At 37.4% G+C, this 19,895-nt stretch overlaps 1 protein-coding gene across 4 annotated transcripts; it reads left to right on the top strand.

Annotated features, from left to right (window-relative positions):
- The first annotated feature begins 41 nt into the window (after positions 1–41).
- SENP8 (SUMO peptidase family member, NEDD8 specific) lies at positions 42–19,433 on the top strand. Of its 4 annotated transcripts, none has more exons than XR_006218516.1 (3): positions 42–267; positions 6,108–6,151; positions 18,590–19,433. XR_006218516.1 is itself a non-coding variant. In XM_007084563.3 (3 exons), the coding sequence occupies exon 3, from the start codon at positions 13,371–13,373 to the stop codon at positions 14,007–14,009; it is 639 nt and encodes a 212-aa protein (XP_007084625.1). In that variant the 5' UTR covers positions 42–267; positions 6,108–6,151; positions 13,335–13,370; the 3' UTR covers positions 14,010–15,060. The 4 variants fall into 4 exon arrangements, 2 of the variants coding, with proteins under 2 accessions (XP_007084625.1, XP_007084626.1); XM_007084563.3 differs by lacking the exon at positions 18,590–19,433 and adding an exon at positions 13,335–15,060; XR_006218517.1 differs by lacking the exon at positions 6,108–6,151.
- The last annotated feature ends 462 nt before the right edge of the window (positions 19,434–19,895 follow it).

Below are 19,895 nucleotides of genomic sequence, written 5' to 3'. Positions count from 1 at the left end.
CGGCCCTGCCCCCGCACGTGACGCCGCCGGAGAGAACGGCTGGCGCTTGCGCGGGCACGCCCCATTCGTCCGCCCCAGGCGGCCCCGCCCAAACTTTTCTTCCTCACCTTACGGCAGAGCTCGGAACGCTGCCTCGGATTCTCACTCTACTAGAGAGGAATGTCGCAAGGTTGGGGTAGAAAACTCTGAGTTTACGACTGTAGCTCTTGCTTTCCGGCCAATACTGAGGTGCCTGAAGGCTGGTTGGGGTGGTGAGGCCCGAGGCAGGTAAGAAGCCGCCTCCCTACTTTGGTTGGTAAGGCGGTGTGTCCCGTCAGGGAGCTGCTTTGCGGCCCTAGCCGACTTAACGTGTCCTTGCCCCCTCCCCCGTTCTGGCGCAGGATTCTCAGCGCCGCCCCTCTTAGCCCCCGCCCCTTCCCACACACACGCCCTCTCCCCTCGCATTTCCCCGCCCCCGACCTCCGTTTCCTAGTCTCGCTTTCCATTCATTCCTCAGACTTTTTCACTGAGTGCTTTCTGGTGCTTTAGACTCCAGGAAGTCAGAAGCAAATGAAACCATTTCAGCTTTCTGAAGTGCTGTGTTACATGGGAGACTTTGAGAGAATCCGCAGTGGTAATAAAGTAAAATTATAATAGAAAAAAAAAAAAAAGGCACAGGGTCCTCTTTGAGCATAGAAGAGGGGCCCCTGCTTGTGTGGAACGACTTGGGGAAACCTTTTCCAAGGTGACCTTTTGGCCACTCTTGTGTTAAAAGGCCAGTGAGCAGTAGCTGGTCAGAGAAACATGAGACAAGCAGAGAGAATGACGGGCACAAAAGCCAATCATAGTATTGGCTGTTAAGAGTAAAAAGAGGAATAGAATATAGCTGGTGGAAGCTATGTAGATTACCCTTTAAAAAGAAGCATCATAGTAAGATTGTGAGAAAGTTAAGGGGCGAGAATGTGGGCCGCAAGAATGCTTTCTTTAAAGATGGGAGACTTAGGCATAGAAGTGGTCCACCGTGGAACCCGAAGTGGACAATTCATGGATAAGGGTGGCTGATTGATAGCTTCAGGAACACTAGTGGAACTCAACCTTGTATGCATGTTAGAATAACCTGAGAAGTTTAAAAAAAAAAAAAAAATACTGTTGCTCCACCCAAGACCAATTGAATAAACCGGGACTAGGGCCCAGGCCATCAGTATTTAAAAAAAAAAGTTTCTGAGGTGACTAACGCTGACGGTTGAGAACCAATAAAGGATGGGAAAGTAAGGAGGGGCAGGAAGTTGATGGTGTTGGCTCTGTAACATTAAGGTGGGAGTTATTTGATGAAAGAGTTGGGGCTGGAATGAGAAGCTTGAGCAGAGTGATGGAAGTTTTGGGTAACCACTCTGGGAAATGGGAAAAAAGATGTCATTTTTGCCTTTCCCTTCAACACAGTTACATCCCTCAATCTGAGGATGTAAAATGAAGTCCACCTCAGTTAGGGCTCTCTTTACTCTCCCTTTCCCTACCATCCAGCATTTATCAGCTGGGGATCCAACGTTAGGGCTGAATCAAGGGTATCTTTATTTATGTCCTCAAAAAAGATCAGCGCTAAGTCAATTTGAGATTCAAAGACTAACTTTACTCCCCTGGAAATTACTGCATACAGTGCCTTGCCAATTTAGAATCTGTCTTTTATTATTCATTTCATCAATCATTTAAGGAATAAGATATAAAGATAGTTAAGATATAGCCCTATTCAGGGGCACCTGGGTGGCTCAGTCGGTTGGGTGTCTGACTTCGGCTCAGGTCATGATCTCACGGTTTGTGAGTTTGACCCCCGCATCGGGCTCTGTGCTGACCGCTCAGAGCCTGGAGCCTGCTTTGGATTCTGTGCCTCCCTCTCTCTCTGCCCCTTCCCCTGCTCATGTCCTGTCCCTCCCTCTCTCTCAAAAATAAATAAACATTAAAAATTTTTAAAGATATAGCCCTATTAAGACCTCATAGTATTAGGGAAAACAAACCTTTAAAATGAATAATTCACTTGGCAAGCAGAGAGGTCTGTATAAGGCAATGCCAAAGCCAGTGAGTGCAAGGCTACTGACTATTAACTAGGGCTAATTCAAAAACCAGTCTATCTGCCTCCAGATAAAAGACAGTTACTGTTGTCTGGTATGACTAGGGCTTAATATGGAGAGTAGGGGTGGGGCAGAGATAAAGGCGATAAAGTGGGTGTGAATAGATTATGAAGAGCCTTGAATTCCATGCTAAAGTGTTTAGATAATCTATAAGCAATTAATAGGTATAAAAAACAAAGATAAAATAACCTTTTTTACACCACAGACTTCTTTGGCAGCCTGGCCTATGAACCCTATCTCAGAATAATATTTTTAAATATATAAAATAAAATGCATAGAAATAAAATCAATTTTATTGGAAGTTTTAAAATATTCAAACAACTGTATGATGTAGTTACATATGTGCTTCTTTATGCATTAAATAATATCTGGCAGCAGGCCTAATTATGTAATTTCAAAATAGTGATGCATATAAATTATATTTTGTGATACTCATAGTAACTTCAATGTGATATTAAAATATCATATTTCTATTGGTGACAAAGACATAGGGACTGCTAATACTGCTGTGGATTATTGCCTATACTTATTGAAGAAAATGCTAAATTTCAGCTAGAGATTATTAAAAATCCAGAATGCAATTTTTTTCCCAGTCCAAGTTCATGGAACCCTAATTCTAGCTGCATCCTGGCCCATGGACCCTAGATTTATAAAAAGCTGACTGTAATAGTTTTTTTAAACAAGAGCATGATAGATCACTTCTCTGCTTCAGAAAAATACTAGAGTAGTTTTCACTTCCCAGCCTCTCTGTGGAAGTAGGGAATTTTCTTCTCCTGGCTATTTTCTTCTCCTCTTATACGGTAGGGGCAGCAACCAGTAGTAATTAATCCACTGTTGCCTAATAATTTGGGCCTGCAAGAGTACTGTACTTGTGCCTATGTATGTAGGAGCAGTACTAGGAAATAAATTGGGAAAGATAGGCTGGGGCTCTTTTTGTGGAAATCATTGAATGTCAAGATGTAATTTGTACTTAATTTGGTAGATAATGGAGAGATGTTAAAATCTTTGGAGTAGAATAATGTAATTATTAGAGTTCTGTTTGAAAAATTAATCTAGAAGTAATGTGTAGGTTGGATTGTCAGAAGATAGGAATGAAGAGACTAGACCAATAAATAATCTTTAACTAAATTTTGCTATAAAGTGATCTCTAAAGGGTCTGTTAAGTTACTTTGTTTCCCCAGTGTGACTGACCAGTCTAAAGAAACATAGATTGAACTAAATTACATACCTTTCTACAGAGATGTGCTTACCAGTGTGGAGGTCCATTAGCATTTTACATGTCAAGAGGCCAGCCCATTCTTTTGTATTATAAGTGATAATGTTAGTACTTTTGATAGGCAGTGGCTTTACCACATATATAGGTTCCCAGGTGTTGCTAAGGCCTTTCTTAGTTAAATTCCATCTACACGTGTTAAATCCTACATTTCTGACTTTTTAAGGTCAAGATTTCTGTCTCCTTGTCAATCCCTTAAACCTCTTGGATGAGTAAAATGCATTAGCAAACAAGAAGGAAGTCCTTGAAGCCCAGATAACCTGTCTCATTAGAAATTGATCAATACCAAACTGTGAAATTTACTGCCCAAATTCCACCTAGTTCCCAACTTGTGTGCTTTTTTAAATATATTCAAAAAATTAATTATGGGGTCCAAATATTACTAATCCAAATAAGTAATGTGAAGTTAACTTTCTGAACCAGATTCTCTGAGAGACTACTTTCTTCAGCATGACTAGCTATATTGATCTTGTCCATCTAACTTTTGGAGAACATTTGGACAGCAATATGGTTTAACAGACTGAAAATCAAGTTTATGTAGAGGCTAAGGTTCATCTATCTGTCTCCTTTTTAGGGGAACCAGGAAACAGGTCTATCTGAAAGCAGAAAGAATACTGGAAATTTTTGAAGCTTTTTAAGAATTTTTATTACAAAAGATCTGGGAAATTTCCTTTCTCTGGCTTCTGATTAAGCGGCTACTACCCCTTCCACACCTTTATCTGTTATGAAAGCACCAAACACAGTCCCGATACTGAAAAAAATTGTCCCATTTACAATTATTATTTTTGAGCGTCTAGATTACAGGTTAAAAAACTTGAGGACTTCCTTCCCTTATGGCCAGTGAATAAATAAATACTCTCTCATAGTAGAGTGGTAGGTTCAAGTCCTCCATCAAAGCAATAGCTTGGAGATTTCTGACCTTAGTTGGCTCTAATTTTCTCACTACTATTTGTTGTAGCAACTTGATACTTTACATTAGCAGCTAAAATAAATAGTTGCTGGAAATGTTTAGCCCTACTTAATAGCATATAATTAAAATTTGGTTAGGTAGTTCACAAATATTTTGTATTAATTAACATTTAAAGACAAATTGCTAAGACAGAAAATTCTCTATGTGTTATTGGATCCCTTCAGATCCTGCTTTCCTATCAGCACAATACAGTAAAACATAAATTCATTATTTTTTTTCATTCATTCATTATTTGTTGAACCCCTGAGTGGCTCAGTCAGTTAACCAAGCTGACTCTTGGTTTCAGCTCAGGTCATGATCTCTCAGCCTCATGGGTTCCAGCCCCAAGTCAGGCTCTGCACTAGCAGTTGTGGAGCCTGCTTGGGATTCTTTCTCTGGCTCTCTGCCCCTCCCCCACTTGCTCTATCTCTGAGCAATACATTAAAAAAACTTTTAAAAACTTTCATTGAGCCCCTACTATGTGCCAAGCACATTTTTGAAACTCATTAATTAGGAGTTTGTAATAACAATTTACCTCTTAACTATCTATGAAAAAAATACTTTACCAGGCTTTGAAATCTACAGGACAAATAAGATTAAAACTTGATGAGTTTTTCATACTCTTTCAAACTGTGTTTGCATATAGCTATTGTGTGCTGAACACAGTGGTTATTTATGAAATCAGGCAGATCATAACTTCAGCTTGATCACACCTTATTAGCTTTAATTTGTTTATACATATGATAAAATTCTGTCCACTCCTTCATAAAATGTTATCTTGCTCAAACCCCTCATTGAACCTATTGGCCTCCCTACACACTGTCTTTACAACCCCAGGTATTTCAAATTTTGCATTTGTACAAAGTCATTTCTCGGAAGATTTTAAGCAAAACACAGCTTAAGGAAAGGCTGGTGTTTACATCAAGTTTATAGTAAGGAAAAAAAATTGTAGTACAATTAGAAATGGAACTTTGAGTTAGAAACAGTAGACTGAAAATAAAATTATTTTCATGGTCAATGACATCTTAGCCATTGATAGCCATGCCTAGTAACAGAACAGTAAATAGAGAACCTTGGTGCTAGAAGAAATTCTAGAAAGTCTTCTAGTTTATCTTCCTGGCCCAAGGCAGGACCAAATGGAATTTATACTTAAAATACTTTAAAGTTAAGTATTCTGGTAGGAGAGTTAACAGGCATCATCATCATACCAAGTAGTTTTTCTACTTTGAGAGCTGAATTCCTCTATTTGTAAAATATTGATGTCAAGAGGAATATTGTTCAATTTATAAATAATTTATACAATTGAGAAATCTTCCTGTTTATAACAATTTTGTGTTTTTAGGAGTTTTTCAAAATGTATTTTACTTCTATATTTTATTCAGGAGAAACATTTATTAAATTTTCTCCAGTTTGTCAAGCACTAAAGAAACGGGGATGCATAAAATCTAATAATTTCTGCCCTCAAGAGGGATATATAAATCTTGATGGTAATTTTTACATTCTACTTTATATATATGTTTAGGTTTAGGCTAGCATTAAAAGGAAACGTTTAATAGGGGGAAATTGAAACCAAGAAAAAAAGTTTGAACTTCCTTCCTGAAAATATTTCTGCTTATGCTGCCATGAAAAGCACATTTGGTCTTTGGATTTGATTCTTTTTGTGAAATTGCAAATGGAATCATACATTAGAAGTTGGACATAATCTAATTTTACATCTTTGTGTTTGAATATTTATAGAAGAGATATTAGACTTTCTTTGTTTTGTTTTTTCTTTTCTTTCCAGAGGACAGAAGAGACCAGTGAGTTGAAAGAACAGACATATTTTAGGTCAGTGTAAGAGTGGGAGATGGTATATCCTTTTTTTTCCTGAATGGAAACAGCTGTATTTATTGGTTATATGCTTATTATAAAAAGAAAGGGGAAAAATATAAAGCAAACAGTATTAAAAGGTAGAAGGAAAAAAGTGTTAAGAAGCATTAATAATTCTCTTTTTAAAACTATATTTAAACTTTGGCTATCATTCTTGATTTTTTTCGTGTATATTTTTCTTGTATAAATTTTTATATAAACTTCCTTTTCGTAGCATATCATAAACATATTTCCATGTCAATACATTGGTATCTACAATTTTATTTTTTAATGACTGAAAATATTTCATTGTATGAAAATCTATTATTTAATCAGTCCTCTTTTGAACTTTCAGATTGTTTCAGTAGTTCTTTTATAAATATTGCTGTGATGAACATCCTTCATAAATTTTTGCATACATCCTTAATATTTCCCTTAAGATAAATTTCTGAAAGTGTCATACCTTCACATAGACATTTCTTAAGAATTAAAATATAATGGCAAATTACCCTTCAAAAAGCTTGCATATGTTCATATACTCCTGTCAACAATGAGAATGCTTGTTTTTCCCATGGTCTCTCAGCAATGCTAGTTATTACCTGTTTTCCTCATCTTTGCTAATTTGATAGGTAAAAAATTAAATCTTGCTTTAACTTGATTTCCTTTGATTACTAGTAAAGTGTTGAGTATCTTTTCATGCATTTATTGGCCACATAAGTGTATTAAGCTCCATTTTCTTCTAATATTTTTGTTTCTTTTCTTAACATTTAAATGTTATTCCACTTAAAATATGAGTTCATATAAGGTATGAGGCGGAGATCTAACTTCTTTTTTTTTTTTTTATCAAATGATTAACATGTTGCCTCACTGCCATTTATTAAGTAACTCAGCAAGCACGTCCCAAACTTCACTGCACAGCCAATAAGGTGTTAATAGATATTCTGTTTAAAAGGAAAAAAAAAGTGTCTCATGGTCAAATGAGTTTGGGGGAAAAAATAAGACCAAGAAAAGTTACATTTCCTTATTACAAAACTTCTAGCTTCTAATATGATTGTGTGCATTATGAACCTCCAATGAGGACTTTTAGGATGAAGCATTTCCCTAACTTATTTAACCATATAATCTTATTTTTTTTCTTTCAAGAAATACCTTTGAAATCTGTGGAGTTGTACTGTCCAAAATAGTAGCCAATAGCCACATGTAGATATTTAGATTTAAGTTTAATTAAAAATTAAATATTCAGTTCCACAGCCTTATGAGCCACATTTCAAGTGCTCAGTAGCCACATGTAGCAAGTGACTACTGTATTGGACATTGCCAATAAGGAACATTTCCATTATCATCAAAAGTACTATTGGACAGCACTCTTTTAGAACACAGTTCATTGAAACTGACTCCCAACCTATTGGTTTTCTACTGAACCAGCAGCTTCTTCCCTTACTTGTATCAGATTGGCTTCCATTGAATTGTAAATTTTCCCTTTTAAGGTAGTTTTTATTACCTTTTATGTAATTACCTTGTTGTTTTTTACAACAAATATTCCAGTAATATACATTTTAAGGATTTCAAGATTAAGATGAAAAAGTAGTCTCTTCCTTTTGCTAAAATTAAGCCTTCGTTTAGGAATTGTTCTATACTATGAATTCAATATTAGCTTCATTTAGCTACAGAAGTTGGAAGATGTTATAAATTGTTACTGCAGGGTTTGTGTATACTGACAATACACAATTAACATCATTGCTCCACTCAGGTCGAGAGAACAATTTTCTCTGGAGTTAGCATTCACCCTTCTTCTGCCAAAGGTAAAGCACAGAGCAGAGTCATGCCCTAGCTAAATCTATCTTTGATGACTTTGTGGCCTTATAAAAAAGACAGATGTGCTTTATTTTCAAGAAATCTCTAAGGCCCATTATTACCACCCTAAATATAGGGAGCAGGGAAGACAACTCTTTTGAGTCCGCTATATATGTCAGATGACATGCTGAGTGTTTTCACTCATGTTTTTATTTTGTGTAACAGTCTATGAGGCAGGTGTTATTATTACCTCATTTTACAGATGAGGAAAATGAGGCCCAGAAAGAGAATAAATAACTTGCCCAGATTCACACAGATAGGCAAGTGGCAAAGTAGAGCCTGGACCCAAAGCCTCCTAGCCCCAAAATGTAGAACTAAAATATATTTTGTAGAACTTTACAAATACAACTATGAGGAGGTTATTGTCTCCCCAGTTCACTCTTCAGTCTTCCTTACCATCCACCAAGGCCAAGTACATAGGTCTTCTTATTTCTGAAGGAGTTTACTATTAAGTGAAGAGGAGAAAAGACAAAACACAAAACCAAAGCAGAAAGGGGGATGTTACAAACAATGCAAATGTCTTAAGAGGACTTATTTCTCTTTTTACCCCTAATCTATATTTTCTGATTCCTTTTTTGAAATGTTTCATTCATCTGGCAAATATTTATTGTACCTCAGATGTGCCAAGCACAGTGCTCCCTGTATAGAAAGGAAATATCCCTAGGAGAGTTCTAGATGGTTCTTGGTTCTTTTGCTGGATCCCCTTCTGTCTCCTTTTCCCCCACCCCATTAGTAATGGGATCGTCATCCTTTATGGTCACCCTAACTAAAACCCACAGACAATTTCCTAATGATTCTCTTTTACCCAACTGTTCTCTAATCACTTATTGAGTCTCTGTCTACAATACCTTTCCTCCTTGCCTCCCCATTTCTACCATTTCCCCTGATTTAAGCCATTTCCTCCTACTTTCACTTTCAATAAAAATCTACTTGATCTCTTCCTCCAGTTGCTCTCCCTACCAATTAATCCTATGTACTATGGCTGAATTATTAAACTTCCTAAAGCACCAGCCTTGCCATTAATGGATTCCCATTTCCTCAGTATAAATTCCAAATTCTTTCACCTGGACTTCAGTCTGTTACCATTTAGCTTCTAATAATTTTCCTCTGACCTTCATCTGTACCCCTATTCCTACTTCATTCCAGCCAGACTGGAATGAGCCTCTAGGGGCACTTCCCTTGCCTCTCTTACCTTCTTAATGCCCTTCTCCATGCATCTAATTCTATATGCCTTTCAAGAACCAGCTTTTATGCCACTTTTTCCTGGAAGTCTTTCCTGATCTCAAGTCTCCTTCCCTTTCTTAGCCAGAGGTGATTGTTCACTCTTCTGAATTCCCATACATTTTATTTCTGCCCCTTGTGGGTTTCTGATCTTATTGACTATAAGCCATCTTATACATCTTGGTATCTCCCACAACAGCTATTAGGTACTCAGTAGGTGCTTATTGAGTAAAAAGAATTGTATATTCACTATGTATTCATTATAACATAATAGGCTTATGCTCAGTCAGGGTAGGAACTATGACTATTTCATTCCCATTCTGTATTTTCAACCCCTAGCACAAAGGAAACACTCAGTAAACATTTGTTAAATGAAATACATCACAGTTATCAGTTATTGGGATATAAATTTCCTTGAGACACAATGATGTCTGGAAATACTACTTTATGTTATATTTTTTAAAATATTAGTTACCAATGTTTCTTCATTTTATATTGACAAATACTCCAGGATAAAGGTCATGTATTAATATTCTCACTTTACAGAAGAGGATACTGAGGCTTAAAGAAATTGAGTAGTTTATTTATGATCATACGGCCAATGAGTAACAGAATTGAGTCTAAAATTCAAGTCTTCAGATGCTAAGTTTAGAGTTTTTCTTCGCTAACAATGCTTTGGCCAAAGACTCCTTTGGTTCCATTTGCTTTAGAATTGTTGGGGTTAAACTATTGCTACCATGCTGGGTGGAATAGACCTAGATCCTTGACTGACCCATTGTCTGGATGTTGGATATTTTCAAAATCAAACAGAACACTAAAACCATTTTCTGAGGGTGCCTGGGTGGCTCAGTCGGTTAAGCGTCCGACTTCAGCTCAGGTCATGATCTTACAGTTTGTGGGTTCAAGCCCCGTGTTGGGCTCTGTGCTGACACCTCAGAGCCTGGAGCCTGCTTCAGATGCCGTGTCTCCCTCTCTCTCTGCCCCTCCTCCACTTGTGCTGTTTCTGTCTCTCTCAAAAATAAATAATAAACCTTAAAAAAAAAAATTTAAGCCCTTAAAAAAAAAAGAACTATATATTCTGAAGGAAATCTTGGCCACTTATGTCACTCCTTCCAAGGTGAGATGCCTGTCTTTTCAGGAACTCTTCTCCTTGTAGGCTTCTATCCCTAGTTGGGTTGGCTATTAATATGTGGGTCTGATTTCAGTGTAGAGAGTAGGTCTCCAGGTATTTGCCAGGCAGTAAAATCTGGTACTCACCACTACATAGTATTCATTGAGAGCAGGTGGAAGAGATTGGGGGAGCTTTGCTTGATGCACAAGCAGTCATTCCATTTTCATATTAATTTACTCTTAAGTCACATCAGCAGCAAGCTGAGAACCTAGCCTCCATAGACTTGTTTTTACTAGACTGCTGTTAATTCATTTGCCATCAGACTGGATATGAAGGATCGTTATAAGAAACAACTTCATCTATCATAAGAATATTGAGGGACATTATTCATTATGATACACCTTGTCTTTTATGAAAATTGCTTGAAAAAAAACCTGCCTAACCTTAATACAAAGAATGCTTTTACCTCTCCTGAGCAATTGCTTTATTTTTACCTTACGGACATTGTGAATGTTTAACTTTATAGTCTCTGGTTAGCTGCCAAAAATCTTAGAGCCAAATTTGTGGCCCACCCATAGCAAATGTGCTCTATGCCTCGTTAAACTTTGTTCCAGTCTCTAGTTTATGTCTCTCCTGAAGTTATTCTCTTTTCTCAAGAAAATCTTAAGATTTGGGGCACCTGGGTGGCTCAGTCGGTTAAACATCCAACTTCAGCTCAGGGCATGATCTTATGGTTCATGGGTTTGAGCCCTGCATCTGGCTGTGTGTTGACAGCTCAGAGCCTGGACCCTGCTTTGGATTCTGTGTCTCCTCTCTCTGCCCCTCCCCCACTTGCACTCTGTCTCTCAAAAATAAATGAACATTTTAAAAAAACCTTTTTTTAAAGAAAAGAAAATCTTAAGATATTTTCATTCGGGGGCGCCTGGGTGGCTCAGTCGGTTGTGTGGCCGACTTCAGCTCAGGTCATGATCTCACGGTCCGTGAGTTCAAGCCCCGTGTCGGGCTCTGTGCTGACAGCTCGGAGCCTGGAGCCTGTTTCGGATTCTGTGTCTCCCTCTCTCTGACCCTCCCCCGTTCATGCTCTGTCTCTCTCTCTGTCTCAAAAATAAATAAACGTTAAAAAAAAAAAAAGATATTTTCATTCGATCTTATGTTGTATATTTATATTAATATGTATGTGTATATACATATATTTCTCATAAACAGCCCTATATTGTTTCTGAAATAGTTCAGATTATTATATACTATATGCACATAAAACCATCTTTGGTGCTTCTTAATTACCTCACTTACTTTAGGGTCTTTTTTCTTGAGGGGTATATTTATTTTTTCTTAAGGTTTTTCAGACTTTTGATTACAGAAAAATGTCTGTGCCACAAAATTTTATTATTTTAGTAGTGTAATCAAATGGTAAAATACCTGGTCTGATGGCCAGAATTGATTATTAATGGCTAGAATTAATTGATTATTCTAGCCCAGTCTTTCACAGAAATGATATTATTATAATATGCTTTGTTTTATACTCTCAGTCTGCATGTGACCTTTTATTGCTTTGGATTTTTAGTGGTGTTGTAATGCTGTCAGGTCAATGCACAGCAGTTAACTCTCTCTGGCTTAAATATTATGTTATCTTGCACATTTATCAGACTTCTTGTCTTTGTTAGCACCTTACCTTCGGTGATCATGAGCATATTAATCTTATCATATACTTTGTGTTGCTGTACTCTAAGTCATGCTTTTGTTTGCAAAAGATAATATGAAGAGATATTTGCTTCCAAACTTCATTTGCTTTCACTGGTGTGGAGCGCTATGTAGATGTTCTGATCATCTTACTAATACCATTTAATTAATAATATAAATGCTATTGGAACAACATTTTATGTTCTTTTAATAACTTCAAGTAAAATTATTTGGGCTTTCTGCAACTCACTGAGGCATGTAAGCAGATATCTGCCCTTTTTACAGACAACAAAGCAAAGACAAAATCATTTAAATTTTGTGATAAAACTAGGGCTAGATCCAGGTCTCCTGATTCCTGTGCCTAACTACCTTTCAGTGATAAAAATTTCTAACTTATAAACATTACATAATCTTTATCTTACCCCTTGAAGTTAAAGATGAGAAATGGATGAGGAAAACTAGATCACTCATACTCAAAACCGAGCAGAATCAGGAATGATTTTCATTTGTAAAACTCATGATTTTCTGTTCTTGAAATGTTCTTTCATTTATCTTTTTTTCAAGTTTATTTATTTATTTTTGAAAGAGACAGAAAGCATAAGCAGGGAAAGGGCAGACAGAGAGAGGGAGACACAGAACCTGAAGCAGGCTCCAGGCTCTGAGCTCTTAGTGCAGGGTCCGACGCAGGGCTCAAACCCATGAACTATGAGATCGTGACCTGAGCCAAAGTTAGACGCTTAACCGACTGAGCCATCCAGGCACCCCTGTAGTTCCTTTTAACTACAGCTCTAATCACTGTCACTTTCCATTATGGAATGAGGAAGCAATATTTTTATCTTATCTCAAAAATAAATGTTGAAATGGAAACTATTTCCCTTGTTAATAAGCAACATTTTTCTTCAGACTCTTTGAAAATTCACTTTAATGTAAAAATAACTTGCCATTGTTATCAAGCATATTCATTAAAGGACCAAATATAGGGTTAATGCTAGGAAGTTTGATAAATGTCTGTTATAATTTTAACCAATCTCTGCATTTAAAGAGGAAGATAAAAATTCATGCTTACTGTTTCAGCATGAAAATTTTCCAAAGTTTTCATTTTAACTAATTGTTAACACACAATCCAGAAGCTAGAGTCTGTTGAATGTTTACTCTCAGGCAGGCATTATTGCTAAAAACTTTACAATTGTATTTAATCTTTAAAAAAACCTGTAAGAGTAGCTACTATTTATGATCCCGATTTTACAGCAAGGTATCATATTCAGCAGTAAATATTATCTTCTGCCTCTCCTTCAGCTACTGGAATTTCTGATCAGCCCTGGTCAGGACAAGATGGACCCTGTAGTTTTGAGTTACATGGACAGTCTACTGCGGCAATCAGATGTCTCGCTGTTGGATCCTCCAAGCTGGCTCAATGACCATATTATTGGATTTGCCTTTGAGTACTTTGCCAACAGTCAGTTTCATGACTGCTCTGACCATGTCTGCTTCATCAGTCCCGAAGTTACCCAGTTCATCAAGTGCACTAGCAACCAAGCAGAGATTGCCATGTTCCTTGAACCCCTAGACCTCCCCAACAAGAGAGTTGTATTTTTAGCCATCAATGATAATTCCAATGAGGCAGCTGGGGGAACCCATTGGAGTTTGTTGGTTTATGTCCAAGATAAAAATAGCTTTCTTCATTATGATTCCCATAGCAGAAGCAACTCAGTCCATGCAAAGCAGGTAGCAGAGAAACTGGAGGCTTTCTTAGGCAGAAAAGGAGACAAACTAGCCTTTGTGGAAGAGAGAGCCCCTGCTCAACAAAACAGCTATGACTGTGGGATGTATGTGATATGTAACACTGAGGCCTTGTGTCAGAACTTCTTTAGGCAACAGCCAGAATCACTACTGCAGCTACTCACTCCTACATACATCACAAAGAAAAGGGGGGAATGGAAAGATCTCATTGCCAGACTTGCCAAAAATTAGCTATCAAAGAATATTTGCGGCTGTTGAAGTCTCCTCTTTCTGCCCATCCCCATCTATTGGATGGCTGTAATCTCAGTGCCTGAAGGAAGATGCCTGGTATCTTATTTTTCCCTGGAAGAATGTCATCTTCTGCATTATCCACATGGATCACTTTAACCCTAACTTGAGAGCAATATGCTCTGTGAAAATGTCTTGAAGTTATGCATCAAAACCTTAAAATCACGCTGTCTGAACATTTATTATTTCCCTTTTTGTCTCCCTTATTCCTATTGGCTTATTCAAAGGAAAAGCAGTGATCTTTAAAGAAACCAAGTGTATGTCATATCCAGAAGAATGCAAGAAGAACATTATAGAAGAATCAAAAACTTATTGCACAGCCCTGCATATTTAAAGAGATCAACTGGCTAGAAGCAGGTCAAGATCTAACCTAATTCAAGATCTAAATATTCTGAGGATCAGTTATTCAGTTCTGTGATACCTCTTCCATTCTCCATGCAGAGGCTTTCCCAGCTATCTTTGTAACCTTTGCAGATATTTGATAAAGATGATGTTAGCCCATCTTCCCCCACTCTATTCCTGGAATGTTTTAAGAAAGGGGGAATCTTTAACTTCATTAAAATAAATGGCTGTTGGACCTTTTAGTTTGCTCAGTGAATGGGTTGACTTGCTACTCTGCATTGATAACAGCTTTTCTTCACCTTGTCTGTTAGCCATGCAACACTCCTTCCTTTTATATCCAAAGTTCTGTGGTTTTAAAACTCATAGCCAATAACTTCCCAAGGTTGCCTGTTATTTCTAATAAATATTGCTGCTTTCTAATAGTCATAGTTTTTCCTTTCCTCTTTATCCATAATCTGGCAGAATTGTTTTCAACCATGGTGATTTCAGGACTATTATCATATCTGAAACTTGCAAACTGAAAGTTGGCTTGTTTTTTTTTTTTTACAGTTATAAGGCAGATAAAGTGAGCTTTCTCAACCCTTTCACTTAATTCAAAATGCAGACAATGTAATTTTTAAAATATGGAACCAAGAATAAAAAGAAATGCTATCCCTCCTAAATCATTGATGTGTTTTTTTCTGAGTTGTTTCAAATAATTAACAACCTGATATGTTGGGTACACACATTAATTCTATTCCTAATGAAAACTAGATTGCAGTGCTTACCAGACTTAAAAACCAAAGATTAGTTTCAGCTGTGAAATTTATTTCACCTCCCTCCCCAACCTAACCTTGCCCCCAGCCCTCATAGCCCAAAATAATCTCACCACTCAGTAACCACAAAGGCAGTAACTCCATTCTTTTTAGTCAGGGGAGTGGGGGGAAACCACAGTGTAAGTAATACAGGTTACATAGCAGGCCCAAGTGAACATGAGTTGAAACTGAAAGTCTGAGAAAGCTACAGAAAAAGTTTCCATTTCAAGTCAGTATGTTTTGGATAAAAAGGAGACCTAATGAAGATGGGAACAGGCAAAAAAAAAAAAGATTAGGAACTGGCAATCAGCCATCGAGGTGAAATAGGGAGGGAAGGGGAGTAAGAGAAGTGACATGGAATGCTGAAGCCATGATTGTAGATAAAGATAAGAAGACAATATTATTTTAGTAACTGTTGACTTAGGTATCTAGTCTAGACTATGAAAAAGGCAAATGCTCTCTGGGAAAAGTTGTTTCTATAATGCAAAGTATGTCTGTTTAAATGTCAGATTGTCTCCCTCTTATAAGTTAATACATATGAGAGCAATCTTTCCTGACTCCCTAAAAGTCATACCAGAAATAAATTACATTTTGAACTAAACTAGTAAAGTCTTAAAAAAAAAAAATCTAAGGTCTCCTTTTCCAAATCAATAACGTGATTGGACTGTGCTACAAGTTAGTCTTCTATAAAACTTTTGAGTATGGCATTTTTAAGTATTAGCATTATAAGTGACAGGAGACTTTAAGAGTTGACTTGTAACATTTCACTAGATACTTTAATAGCCATAGGTCATGTACTTGCTTGACCATACACCATTGATGCTATGTGATACAAAATAGGGAAAAGATCTTTTGTGGTATTGTTTCCTTTTCTCAGAGTCAAAAGAATCCAGTCTGCAAAACGCAGCTTCAAAATATTCAAAAGGAAAGCAAGATTTTTAGAACTGGATTGAGCAATTGTTACACTGAACTTCCCTGCTTTCAAATACCCTGATGTATTGCTCCAAAAGTGTATTCATACTTGTCCAACCCATGTCTCCTGGAATTTAGAAAAGTTACCACTTATAAACCCAGCTATAGATGGTGGTCAAAAATAAAAAATTATCAATGGGCTTTTTTCTTTATTTGAGTATAGCTGACACATAATGTTACATTAGTTTTAGGTATACAGTGATAATAATATTAATACAGATTAATATTAATACAGATATTTAATACCGTTCAAATCATAAATATTTCTCCTCTATTGTTAGATGGCTGTTAAAGTTCCTAAACACTAGTCCTAACTGGATCAGAATAATGAAAAAACCACAAGTGGATTATATTTCTGATATAATCAGAATACCTTATTATTTTTACTATAAATTTTACTATCTCCATATTAACCATATGTTTTAATAATATATATTTCATTAAAATGACAAAGTAGAATTTCTTAGTCTTGGTTATCTACTGATACTGAAGTTTTTTTCTTCCATCACTTAAAATAGAAAAGGAGAGGGGCGCCTGGGTGGCGCAGTCGGTTAAGCGTCCGACTTCAGCCAGGTCACGATCTCGCGGTCCGTGAGTTCGAGCCCCGCGTCAGGCTCTGGGCTGATGGCTCAGAGCCTGGAGCCTGTTTCCGATTCTGTGTCTCCCTCTCTCTCTGCCCCTCCCCCGTTCATGCTCTGTCTCTCTCTGTCCCAAAAATAAATAAAAAAAAAAAAAACGTTGAAAAAAAAAAATAGAAAAGGAGAAAATACAAAAATTTACATGCTGTGCTTATGGGAAAGAACATGTGTGTTTTAATCAAATTCAAGCCCCATCTGTTATAAATGTACAGCCTCAGGCAGGTTTAAGATTGAATAGCCTTGGGGTGCTTGGGTGGCTCAGTCTGGTAAGCAGCCAACTCTTGATTTCAACTCTTGAAATCAAGTCTTAGTGTGGAACCTGCTTGGGATACTCTCTTTCTCCCTCTGCCCCTCTCCCCCACTTGCACTCTTTCTCTCTCTCACTCTCTCTCACAAATAAACTTAAAAAAAAAAAAGGTTAAGTAGCCTCATTTGCAAAATGAAAGTAGTAGTGTGTTTAAGCAAGTGCTATAAGGATTAAATATTATAGGTAAAGCATACAGTAGACACTAAAATAAACCTATTGCCATCTATCTCACTACCGAGTTCCATTTTAAGTCTAGCAACAAGTTCAAAAAATTAGTTGTTTTTTTAAGATTTTATTTAAGTAATCTCTACACCCAATGTGGGGCTCAAACTCACAACCCTGAGATTAAAGAGTCACACACTCCCACCAAATGAGCCAACCAGGTGCACCTGAAAACTTAGTTATATTGTAACTAAACAGCTGTATAAAAAATGGCCTGATAGTTAAAAACTTAGTCAAGGATTGTAAATGGCAACAACTAATCTTCCTATCACTTTATAATGTACAAGTTACTTTATGTTACTAGATATTATAATTATATAATCTCACTTAATTGTCATGTTTTGCCAGGTATCATTATTCTAGTCATAAATAAGAAACAAACTCAGAGAAGTTCAGTCACATGATTGAGAGTGACCAGAACTCCTTACTTGAACATTTTAAGTAATCTCTCACTTTATACATTTCATCAATTCAGCTGGTATATTACAGACAGCAATATTGAGAAATTGTCATCTCAATTAACTGCTGGGTAGCAGAACCTATATAACTGGCTTTGCTTTATATGTTAGGTCATGTTTGGATCAGCTCCTGACATTGATCTACCGATCTAATGCATTTTAAAAGCCCTACATTGTACTTCCTTTCACATTCCATGCATATGAAAGATGGGAGGTAGAAAGAGAACAGCAGCCTTGGGTATCTCATAAAAAAGAGCTTAAAGGAATTTCATTTTATACAAGTAAAACTGAGCAAAGGGGCACCTGGGTGGCTCAGTCGGTTAAGCGTCCGACTTTGGCTCAGGTCATGATTTTGTGGTTTGTGAGTTTGAGCCCCACATGGGGCTCTGTGCTGACAGCTCAGAGCCTGGAGCCTGCTTCGGATTCTGTCTCCCTCTCTCTCTGCCTCTCCCCCGCTTGTTCTCTGTCTCTCAAAAATGAATAAATGTAAACAAAATTTTTTTAAAAAACCAACAAATAAAACTAAGCAAAGATGGAGCACTCTGTACGCAAGTGGGGAAAACGAGACAAAAGAAATTCCACTAAGGAAAAATCTGGTGCTAAATGCACGTAAATGAAGTTTTCTTATGTAGGGAAAAGCTAACACGTCAGAGTGTCAAAGGAAATGGAAGCCAACTTCAGTGTCAGCAGTAGGAAGAGTTATCAGGAAACTAGAAAAAAATAATTAGATCCTGTGGTTTGTGCTAAAAGACAAGAGAGAAGGATTACTTTGTGCCTCTTTTCCTTCTAGATACCCAAACGAAGAAACCTGTTTGGAACCCTCTCCCCATGACACAAGCTGGGTCAAAGTTTTCTGCACTGGGCTGTGCTTCCCCAGCCAGCTCACACTCTGGCTCTCCGCTGCTGCCACCTCAGTCTACATTCCACAAGGCTGCAAAGCCCTTACCTCCTCCTTCACTCTGCAACTTCAGAAAGAAAACAGGAACTACCATGTACCCCTTCAACGTTCCTGACTCCAAATCTATGAACCTACCTGTATCTATACCACTTTTGAGCATTCTTCACTCCTATTGCGGTGACTCTCATAAGGAAAAGGCTAATCCCTTAACCTGTACACGGGACCTTGTGCAAACGGCACACACACACACACCATCATCATCATCTCCACTCTTCTCTGCTGGCTACTTTCCAATAGCACCTGGATGCATAAATGTATTAAATCTCTCCATCTTTAAAAATAAATAAAAGCATAACCTCATGTCTCCCTCTAGATATTGACCTTTTGCTTTCCTCCTCTTTAACAGCCAAATCTAAAGTGTCACAATTTCTCACCTCCCTCCCACTTCTCAAACCACTTTAATCTAGATTCTGCTCCCACCACTGTACAAAAACTTCTCAATAAGATCACTTACGGTTCTTATTCGACTAGTCTTCCTAGCAACATTAAACCCTCCTTTTCAAACCACTCTTCCTTTAATTGATGTGACACCTAGTTTTCCTAGTACTTCACTGACCACTCTTTCTTATTTGCCAATTTCTTCTCAACTTGTTAGAGATTCTCAGGGTTTAGGCTCTCCCAGCCATTCACCAGGCTAATGATAGAGTTGGACACTTCTCTCCTGAACTCTTCCAAAATTCTACCTGTATATCCTTTTACTGGACATCTCTCTTGGATATTTCATAAGCAACTTGAACCCAGCCAATCCTAAAGCTCAACTCATCTTCCCCCACCCATCATCAAACCTACTTTATCAGTATTCTCTACCTCAGAAAATGACACCACTACTCACCCAGTTCTAGCCAGAAATCTAGGAGTCATCCCTGACGTGTGTGTCTCTCTCAGATTCCACATCTATCAATCTCCAAGTGATGTTCATTCCATATCTTAAATATCTTTTAAATATGTGTATTTCTCTCTATTGCCAATGCCACCACTCCAGTCCAAACAACCGCCAGCTTTCATCTGGACTGCCACAATGGCTTCTAGGGTAGTCTCCAGTATTCATGCATACTTTCCATCCCTCAGTCCATTTTATATTCTGCCCATATATTAAAGCTAAGCATAATCTGGCCCCTTCCTGCTTTTCTTGCTCTTT

The sequence above is a fragment of the Panthera tigris genome, chromosome B3 (genome assembly GCF_018350195.1).
Source record: "Panthera tigris isolate Pti1 chromosome B3, P.tigris_Pti1_mat1.1, whole genome shotgun sequence".
Taxonomy (NCBI): Eukaryota; Metazoa; Chordata; class Mammalia; order Carnivora; family Felidae; genus Panthera; species Panthera tigris.
Note: the sequence above shows the minus strand (reverse complement) of the source record. Positions and strands in the feature narration are given on the sequence as shown.

Excerpts from the sequence above, each read along its gene's own strand:
- SENP8 (XM_007084564.3), top strand. The coding sequence starts at position 13,371 with ATGGACCCTGTAGTTTTGAGTTACATGGACAGTCTACTGCGGCAATCA.